The 11,128-nt window shown below is 39.6% G+C and overlaps 1 protein-coding gene across 1 annotated transcript; it reads left to right on the plus strand.

The window, feature by feature from the left end:
* Positions 1-7,342: 7,342 nt before the first annotated feature.
* hoxc9a (homeobox C9a) lies at positions 7,343-9,934 on the plus strand. Its single transcript, XM_068335211.1, has 2 exons — positions 7,343-8,029; positions 9,154-9,934. Exons 1-2 carry the CDS (start codon positions 7,498-7,500, stop codon positions 9,396-9,398), a joined length of 777 nt encoding a protein of 258 aa, XP_068191312.1. The 5' UTR covers positions 7,343-7,497; the 3' UTR covers positions 9,399-9,934.
* The last annotated feature ends 1,194 nt before the right edge of the window (positions 9,935-11,128 follow it).

Consider the following 11,128-nt stretch of genomic DNA (forward strand, 5'->3'; position numbering starts at 1 on the left):
CCTTACAATAATAATTATAATAAGAACAAAACGAAAGAGCAGTCCATAAATAACGCCTGGCATGTAAGCAGTTCCACTTTGCCGAGCTATAATGAATGTTGTGCCACTCGTGCCGCTCCTCGTTGGTGTGTGTTGCTGTGGCATATTAGTGCAGCGGGATGTGCACGGACGAGACGATATTAAGCTTCACGGCAAACGATTCCAAAACAATAAAAGGAGGGGGGAAACGGAAAGATATTACCAACTTCGTCCTTCTCCCGCTATAATGGTGCAAATGAGAGGGAGGGAGAGACACTGCGGATGAGAGAAGGAGATCATGGCACTTTTAATAGAAGTGAGAGACCGTAACGTTGATTTAAATATTATCCAGGTGACCACAGTAAGTCAAGGTCATAAAATTCTAATGTCAGGTTCGCCCTGGAAAGCGTTGGGGGAGGATTTTATGATCTGCAAATATAATGTGCTGCAGCAGTAAAGATGCGTTTAAAGGTGTGTGTGGAGGAGGGCTAATCCACACAGCAGAGACTGCAATGTGCCGGATCCAGCCGAGGCGCTGGGCTGTGGAAGGAGCCGCCCGCCTCCACCACCGGATATAATCGGAACCTAAATGGCAGCTGGGAGATAAGGAAGATGGTGGATAAAAAAAAAGCAAAAAAAAAAGCACCGCGACCGCGATGGCTGCAAGAACACTTCATAACAACAAGCATCCCTGCAAACACGTGGATATCTAAAACACACCGGGAAGGCGTCTCTGCAAGGAGACAATCTGAAGGTAGGATGAACATTTTTATTTTTTTTTAACATCATATTTTTTTGTTTCCTGTTTTGGAAAGTATGCCACATCTGTCAGATGTGGAACACGCTTGACAGCTCCCGGTGACACGCGTGGTGCGCGCTCACACACACACACATACACACTCACACACACACACACACACATACACACACACATACACACACACACACGCCGATGTGTTTATATGAAGCCGACACTATTCATCAGCCTGCTGCTGCTTTCTGCTTTCGTTTTCGCTGGGATGTAAATGTCGATTGTTGAATTATTATTTTTTTTTAAATTCATTTTGTTGCTGGATTTTTGTATTTTTTATTTTCTTGTTCGGTTGTTTCGTGCAGCTCAGCAGCCGGCTGAGGCATTACAGTGCTATTTATTGGATTTTTACATTAGCATCACACTGCTCTGGCTCTTGGCATCCGTGGCTCTAGTTGTCTACAGGCTGTGTTATAACGAATCAGCTCGTTTGAACTGATTGGTGTGTTTTATTGTGCGGGGTACTCGCCTTTTTTCTTTCTTTCTTTCTTTTTTTGTTTTTTGCTGCGGTAATCCTCTCTTGGCTTTTTGCATGCATTGTCCGTTCCATGGATTTTAAACCCCCTTTTGCGCGAAGCTGAAGCGTGGTTTAGGTAGTTTCATGTTGTTGGGGTTGGCTTCCTGGCTCGGCAACAAGAAACTGCCTTGATTACGTCAGTTCGTCTTCATCAAGGGCACAATTTCCGCTGAATTACCCCCCTATAGTCACCCAGGTCCCCCGCAAATGGCATTGTAAATGAACTGGGATGCAATACCTTGGACAGAGACGTTTTCTTTCTTTGCTGTTAGTTTGTGGTGGGCTGTAAAACCTTCTGAGGCTCCCAGAGGGAGAATAGGTTGTAAACAACATGGGGTAAAGTTTTAGACTGCGTCGTATTGCATCTGTCAGCTGCTTTATGATGCTTCTGCATGGATTGATGGAAAGATGGCTACAGCTCGCATATTTGACTCATTAATTTATCTGATGCATCAATCTGCGTCCATATATGAATGAGGATTGACGCATATTGACAATTCCGTTGTCGTTTTAACACTTCGGTTTACTTATTTCCAAAGCTTTTTGGGTGTTGTTGTTGTTGTTGTTGCTGTTTTCTTATAAATGTCAACCTTTTCCAAATTGTAGATTCTAGGTTGATTAGTGGGCTATATTGAAATTGATTTAGTTCTATCCTGAAAATAAATCGTATCCACTTCAGTTTACCAGTTTACAACATGCGGCAACCATTTCGTTAGAATTTTACTCATTTGAAATTAATGCAAGCATTTTATGCATGAAGCATCGAACTAGTTCATGCTGTCCTGTCTTATTTTTGTTGTGCATCATTTTTTAAAGTTAAGTGCTACAATTTTGTCTTTTTCCGGCCCGTTGACAAACTGATCTTTTGGGCTATTAAATCTTATTAAATATTCATCTTATTAAATATTTATCACCCAAATTTACTCACCCAATAAAAGACGTTTTTAAGAGACAGACCTATCATACAGACAAACGGTTCTATCTTCCCTGCGACAGAGTCAGCTTTAAATGATATTGTAGCTCCGCGTTGAATTATTTATCTGATTGCTGGCTCTTGTATCTCTTCGTTATGGCAGTTCGATCACGCCCATTTTTCTGATTTGATGTCTCAACTAATCAATCCTTTCTTTTAATAACTAAAACTATTGTACAAAAATGTTATTTTTACGTGAAATTAACCACATATCGTAATGTTTATTGAAGAAATAAAAGTATTCAGACAAGCGGATGAGCTCGTCTGTAAAGAAGAGCACACAATAACTTATTTATAGTCTGCTCTTGGGGCGCAGTCTGCATCTTTCCTGCAACAGATTCCAGTGTTTATACTGGTCACCATTTCCCCGTGTTTTCTCAGCCCCCCTCCGTTTGGCGGTAGTGCAACTGGAAGAGACAGTCTGGAATCCAAAGTCACTTTCATTCAGCTCATTGAATGAGTGTCTCCCTTGGAATGCATCACTGACAAAGACTTTACAGCGCTGGAAACAGCCCCGAGAGCTGCACAGTTTCACCCTAAAACCATATAGACATAAAGCAATTTATTCACTTTGTAGTGGCGCACAGGAACTGGAAGCTTTAGACAGACTCTTTCCTGGGCAGCTCAAGATGTGTGATTGCCACTGGCATGATCAGACATGAACGCCCTGATGTGTTTTACCTATTTCTTTTTCCTTCTTCTTTCTGACAAAACCTATATCGTTAAGTTTTATTGTGAAATATTGGGATCAATAAAATATTGTAGAATTATTGAGGATTTTTTTGTAGAATTAAGTCTGTAGATGATTGAATTTAAAGACGTGGCACATCAATTTTATTTCTTTCACTGGACCGCTTTTTTGACGGATTTTTTTTTTTTTGAGCGTCAAATAACAAATATTTTCTTTCTACCGGCGTTGTATGGTTTGGAGTTTGTAATCAGCTAAACTGCAGCAACATCAAAGCTACAAAAATGTCACAAGCTATGCGGCTTTATTTTATTTTAAGGATTTTATTTTAAGGATTATGTGGATTGCCCGGATTGCTGCACAAAAATCGCTTTTCTTTATATCATTAAGAAAAATCCTTCTTCTGAAGGACAAGAATGAGAATATTTCATCACTACGGCAGGATGGATGCGAGACAGAGAACAGACCCCTGTATTAATCAGCAGTGGGGTGTCAGAGGTTATTCTGAAAGATGGGAGGGGGAATTTTATGTTTTTTGATCCTGTTTCGTTCCATGCTTGACTGACTTCGATTTAGGAACGTTTCTAATTGAGAAGAGTGTTTGGATGCGCCAATAAACTGCACAGCGGAGCAAACTATCTCCCGGAGCTTTATGTTCTGCTCATGGGACCTAATAAATAGCTTCACGTTTATTCACTTTAAGTAAACTTTAGAGGCTGATAATTGTCCAAATGTTGCTTCTGGATAAAATCTAAACAACGAGATAGGTTAAACTATGTTTTGTGATTTTTAGAGGGAGACAGACTTGTTTGACTTGTTTGATATAGGGGGAAAAACCCACCAGAATAATTTGTTAAAATGACCTCTTTGGGAAAAACAAATCTGTGTGGTGGAACCATGAGACAATCTGCCTTCATCTTGTCATCGGATGCCAGAAAATGGGATCGAGCGATGAAAAAAAGTCTTTTTACACCACATGACTTGAATGTTTCGCTCATCAATCATCCGCAGCAATGACACGTCCCTGACTGTCTGCATGGAGACAGAAACAAATTTCAATCTTTGACAAAGAATATTCATCTCATCATGTACAGGACATTATCTGCGCTTAACAATCATCCTGTCGAGTTCTGTCCTCCTGTGATTTATCATAATGTTTAGAAATGAAGTGATGTCCGACCTGTCATTACCGCCCACGTTTATTCTCTGCTTCTTGTTCGATGTTCTTGATTTTTTTTACATTTTTTTTTACATCATAATCCACCGTCCTCAATATTTCCTTTTAAATGTATCTGAATCCCAGCATTACGAATAAGTGCTCAATGTGCGCTGTAGAACGAAGGTGTCGATCGAGGAAAAGCTGTTTTTTAAAGTTATTTTTCAGGATGTGAGACGCTAAAAAAATTGCTTTTAAAATTGTGACTCACTTTAATCTGAATCCTTTGGTGTTCTCTTGAAATGTATCTGGGCCTATCTTTTCATTCAAGCTGCCCTGCATCTGTTTATTGAATGTTGCGTTTTTATTCATCGTTTTAGAATGTGATGCTTTATGTTTTAATCAAGAAATATCCAGGACTGACTCATCGGTTTGACATCTGAATTGAGTATTGTTGTGCTTATTGATCAGTCATTATAAACATTTAAGAACTTGGCATTTGAGATGATTGCATTCAGTTTGTCAGTGAATTAAGGTTGAATACACCAAGCTCTAGTCTAACGATGGTCTGAGTTGTGTCCTATGTTACACATTGTACATTATTTCCAGGTGTATTTGCACTTGTAGACTTTATACCAACAAAATGAAGATTAACGAACACAAAAATATTAAAGGAAACCAAACTATCTCCTTCTGTTTTTTGCTTTCATACACCTTTTAAACTTACATCTTCCGTTCGCATTCATGTTTAAGCCAAAACTGTGGGGCCAGGGTTTTGTTTTGTCGTATCAGGCTGTGTTCCTCAATATAACATTAGAGAAGAGATGAAAAATTTATAACACAAAAGAATCCGTGGTGCAACAAAGAGGAATGTGTTCAGCAGTCTGCTCTTCAGCGGTGTTGTTAACTATGTGGCGTGAAAAAGCAAAAGCAAAGGACATAAACAACAACATCAGCAAGGAATGATATATATTTTTTATTATTATAAAACAGCAAATATGAATACACGTTAGAGGAGATATACAGGTACACTTCTCATTAGTGGCCACAAACACATATTACCACAAATACACTCAACAATTATTGACGTCTACGCTCACACCTTTCAACAAATGAACAAGAATGACTATTTATTATATTAGACATAAATGTGTATATAATGTCTTCGAACAGCCATGCGTTATGATAATAAATGGTCACTGAACACTTTTTCATTCTGTTGTAATGGCAGCAGGAGAATAAACGGACACAGCTTCAACCTACAGAAAGCGCACAGCTTTAACACGACCTAATCTAAGATTTAAGATTGAGGGGTTCTAAATGTCTTTATTTGTGTAAACATGTAGGTAAATATTTGACTCGTCCTGACTGGTGCATTCATCAGCACACACTCCAGGACACCGCTTTGCTGGGTTAAGGTCTGACGTCTGGCCTTTTAAATTTCATGGTTGAATCTGAACTCATCAGCCATGACAATCATCGCCCTTCCTAATACCAACTATACTTTTTAAGTCCTGGGGTTCACTTAATGAACATTAAGTCCGTTTATTTTCCACAGGAAAGAATGAATTTTAATCCAATTAAGCGTCAGTGTGAAGGTTAATAAATGAAGTCCTCTGATAGCTTGGAGATGACAAATGCAAGATTACGCTTCCACGTCTGAAACTTTACGGTTCGTCGTGCGTCAAGTGAAATTTATTTTGAAATTTGTCCCCCTGGTTCAACTGTTATGTTATATTTGGAAAGGTAAGTAACTTATTACAGTCACATTGGTTTGATATAAGTATAAATATAGTTTGTTCGGTTGCGATACTCGAATGAGGCTTTTATGTGTACTTCAGGTTCAACACATCCTTATATTTAGTTCCTCGTGTTAAGTCTTGCAGAAACCTAACACACATATAACTTTTCACATTCTACCGGTCAACAAAACAGATATCAAAACAGCAGGGAGATTATATTCGCAGAAAAATAGCCTCCAGCAGAAGAAACAACGCACGCATTTAAGCACGCACAAGATTACAACTCATTCATCAAAGTCAGAACTTTATTTAAAAAAAACCGACGTGTGCAGCTTTTATGATTTACTACGTTGTTATCCTGTATACACAACAAACAGTTAGTATTTATGCCACCGTTGGTTTAATATGTTCCTTGTGGCACTCCGGGTGCTCATGCGTAATCGTTTATATCTTATTTTCCGTGTCTCTGAAAATAAGACCTGCAGAGGAGCTCATGATCGCCCCACTGCCTATTGTGACAAGTCACACCACTGTACTCAAGGCAAACCCTGAGACTCCTGTCATTATAGAGCAGTAACATTACCCTGGTTATGAAAGCTTCATGTAGTTAGCGCTCTAACGAACCTTTTTACCTCCTCTCCTCTGCTGTCTCTCTTTTTCTTTTCATCTCTCCAGCTTCTCATTCTTATAAAAAAAAGTGTTTTGCGTGCGTATACCTTGGTGGCGCTTTTACGCATTCTTAATAACGACACGTTTATGAACAATCAAATGATCCTCGTTAAAATTTATTGTTGGGCATAAAATCATGAACGGTCACCAGCTGAATATAGTCCGCTGGAGTGGGCTGTTTGTCAAGAATCTCAATCTCCTCCTCTCGTATTTCCACAGATCCCGTTTTGGAAATGTTTGGTTTGTGCGTCCTCGTTAAAACAGCGCTAACTTTATTGTTGGTGTATCCTTCATCCTGTGGTTTGTGTCCCTCTGCCGTCTCTCTAGGCTGCGTGTAGCTGCTGCAGATTTCTCTCTCTCTCTGTGTATGTAGAAATAAGCACAATTCAACGGGGAGTTATAAACCCCGTCTTTATTAAATGTGCTGCTGGTTTGATAAAGATAAAAAGCATCAGTGCCTCAATAAACACCTTAATGCTGTAACACTATCCATGGCAGTAACGTGAGGTTACGGTAGATTCTGCTCGACAGAGATTGATTACACCATCAAATAGTGCCTTGCTCGGTTATGACGCTATCTGCGCAGGTCTGTGCTGCGCCCAGAGAGCATAAAATAGCGCTATGAATGCGCGATATTTCAATAAAGGAACATAGTTGTTAACGTTACCTCACCGTCCGGGGATGTGAGTACATTCTTTAATCCGTTTTATGTGCATTGGGATCCCAGGATAAGTGGCGCATTGATCCACTGTACAATTTTTGTGGGGGTAAATATGTCACGTGTCCGTGAGGCAGCCAATAGCAGCCAGGGAAGCGTTGAGAAGTAATTACCTGCCTTGATTGTTCCATGGCTAGATAAAAAAAGTACACATACACTCCATATAATAATCGGATGCATGTAAAAGAGTCGGGGAAGCTTCGACATGTCGACCACGGGTCCCATAAGTAATTATTATGTGGACTCCTTGATCAACCATGAGAACGAGGATGTCCTTGCAGCAAGTCGGTTTTCGTCTCCCGGTTCGCACCCAGCCGGCCCTCGACCGACGTCCCTAGTACCGGACTGTGCTGACTACCCTTCCTGCAGCTTCGCACCCAAGCCACCCGTCTTCTCCACCTCCTGGGCCCCTGTACACTCCCAGTCATCAGTGGGTTACCATCCATACAGTCACCAAGCTCACTTAGGCACAGACTCGAGGTATATGCGCTCATGGCTGGAGCCGATAACAGGCGCAGTGCCTTTCCATGGCTACCCGGGGAACGGCAGGCACTACGGGCTTAAGCCTGACGCCTACCAGGAGCACAGAGCCGGGGAGTGTCTCGGCTCCAGCGGACGGACCTACACGGATTATCTGTACTGCTCATCCACTGATATCCGAGACAAGACGCACCAGAATATCCACTCTCCCGAAGAGAAAGGAAAGCATAAAGACGAGAAGCCGGAGCTAGACCCGAGTAAGTTCAAGCTCCTAGTCTTTTACAGTCGGGTGGGAGTTTTGCTTTGGGATTGTGTTAAAACAGCTTTTGCTTAGAGGCTTTTCAACGCCCTTCGTAAAATTGATATCATAAAACCTGTTCCATCCTCCCTTTTTCGGCCCGGCTATGGGGAACCTGCGTTTAGAGGAAAGCTTTAGACACCATAAAAGACAAACGCTACTTGGCTAATATTGGGGCTATAAAACCAGACGGGGTTGTAAACATGGACTCAATCCTACAAGAAGACGTTGAATTTGGAATATACGAGGATTTAAAAAAAAAAAAAGTGAATACCCTGAACCTGCGTATGATTCAGTATTCATTAGTAAATTCTTAATGATGCGTGTTTACGACCATGTTCTGACCCTTTACCTTTTACATTAACAAACCCTATAATCGACTATAAGATCTGTTTTCAGGCCCATCACGGAGGAAGGGTCAGGTTTTGTGTCTTATTTTATCCCTAATGGTTAAACACATCATTTACTTACACTTGAAGAAGCTATACATAGAGGGAATTGGCATGTTATATATGAAAATGTGCTCTACCCTTCGGGTCCAAAACAAATTCACATGACTGTTCCAGCCAACTTGAGGAATGTAGGCATATAGTGAGGGACTTTCACCACGGACCTGTAAAGGCTTGAACCCCGGGCCATTTTATGGGCCAATAAACTGAATAAGCGCATTGAGTATTTTACGAGGGTGCTACTCACACATTAAGGGGACAAGGAGGCAAATCAGTGTAAGGTTGGATAGATAGACTTTGTGGGTCTTTCTACAAAATGTTCACTATCATCTTAGCTTTTACTAGTGAATGGTAAAATGTGTGATTTGACATAGTTTTCATTTGGACATGTGATGAGCAAACACAACTGGTGAAACACTTTTTAAAAAAATTAACATTCTGTGTTGTAAATGTCATGCATATTAGCCCCATATATTATTATTATTATTATTATTATTATTATTATTATTATTATTATTATTATTATTATTATTATTATTATTATTATTATTATTATTATTATTATTATTATTATTATTATTATTATTATTATTATTATTATTATTATTATTGCTACTATGGTTCTTGTTTGCAGATAACCCAGTGGCAAACTGGATACACGCCCGCTCCACAAGGAAGAAGCGATGTCCTTACACAAAGTACCAGACTCTCGAACTGGAAAAGGAGTTTTTGTTCAATATGTACCTTACAAGAGACCGCCGATTCGAGGTCGCTAGGGTCCTGAATCTGACCGAGAGGCAGGTCAAAATCTGGTTTCAAAACCGGCGTATGAAGATGAAGAAAATGAACAAAGAAAAGACCGACAGCAAAGAACAATAATGTGGACTGCAGTCAGAAAACAAGCATAATTACCACTCGTCACATGGACAGCACAGATGTATCAAAACACAACATGGACTCCCTCTCCTCTTCATATTTATCACTTTATTTGGATTTTGTATTAACTTCAAGACTGTTTAATGTTGATTGTTGTTTTCCAGTACACATTAATGTCAAGCGTGAAAGACAAAAAAAGAAAAAGAAAACGTCTAAGGAGAGAACTACTTTCACTAAAAGTATTTCACAAAAATACTTTTTGTTTTTTGTATAAGATATTATACACGTGCAGTTTGGACACGTTATGACTGTCTGAAGAAACAGAATACTTGAATTTCTTTGACCTTCAGCCCATAATTTATAATGTGAATGTTTTCTTTCATGTTAATTTTCTTTCTACGTTGCTGTGCAGGTGAGGTATTTTGTACAGAAAGGACATCTGCAGTTTGACTTGCCTGGCTTGTATTTTTTGTGATAGTTTTTTCTTGTATTTGTGTATTTCTTCTTTTGACTGTATAGTCCACAAGTGTAGATTTAGATATCAGCAAATATAAACATAATCACAAAGTGCTCGCATTCTGTGTTCATTCTGACTCCATGTGGATATTGTGTTTGTGACCATGAGGTGATCAGCACATGGCTGGAGAGAAGTTCTAACAAACAGCATCAATATCACCACACACTCCTGTTGGCTTAAACACTGCAGGGAAATTCACTTACCAATCTGAGGTTGAGTACATGATGCAACCACATGGGTATTTTTTTTGTGAGTGTGTCCGTTTACAATGTGTTGGGTCGGGAAGCATCTCTGGAAACCCAGCGAGGCCTCAGCAGATCAGCGGCGTCAGGAACTTCACGTTGATGCTTTCTCCAAGTCAAAGGTTCTTCTTTTAATTAAAAAAAATGAATAATAATTTTTGCTTTGGGTTTTAATACATAGATAGATATGTCCTTTATTAATCCCGGAGGAAATTGCACAAAAACTCAGTCATGTAAATTTCCAGTAATGTGTGAATTTAAAGACACACATCAGAGATCATTTTAATAGTTTTGCTTGTTGGGCAAAATTCTTCAAATAAATAAACACCTTGTTTTTTTTGCGGCAGTCACTTCACTTATTGTGTTGGTATATCCAATTAGGTGACATCTCGTTTTAACAAAACGTTAGTTGTAGAATTGAAATGTTGTACAAATAACTGCACACCGCACATTAATTTTATTGATCCATACCCTAAATATTTTCACCAGGCCTAAACAACGCTTGAGCAGTTTTCCTAATTCCAAGTGACTGTTTTTTTTAGTCATTATCAAGCTGGTACAAGCTGTTTTTCTAAATGAATTAGCTTCTGGACTATTCTTGCGTTTACATCTTTAAAATAATTGTCTGGAGTTTAGGATTAGTCAGGACCAGAGGTGATCCAAAAATTTCAACACCAAATTTGAACATTTGAGCGTTTCGCCATTTCCCATGTCTCGCGTTTGTTTCCCGGGATCAGACTAAATTGCCTTTTTGTGATGGAAAACAATACAGACAGGATGCTGTATTTTAAAAGCCCAATCCAGCGCATTTCCGCTCAACTCTGACAAAAAATGCCAGTTTTACAGCCCCTGTTGGAGCTCGGATGTTTGTCTCAAATGCAGACGAACAAAGCAAACTCGACTAACTGGCTAGACGTCTGGGCTAAATTACTTTATGGTTTAAATGGACGGTGGTGGTGGACTCGTTCAAAGGA

Source organism: Antennarius striatus, chromosome 2 (genome assembly GCF_040054535.1).
Source record: "Antennarius striatus isolate MH-2024 chromosome 2, ASM4005453v1, whole genome shotgun sequence".
NCBI classification, from domain to species: domain Eukaryota; kingdom Metazoa; phylum Chordata; class Actinopteri; order Lophiiformes; family Antennariidae; genus Antennarius; species Antennarius striatus.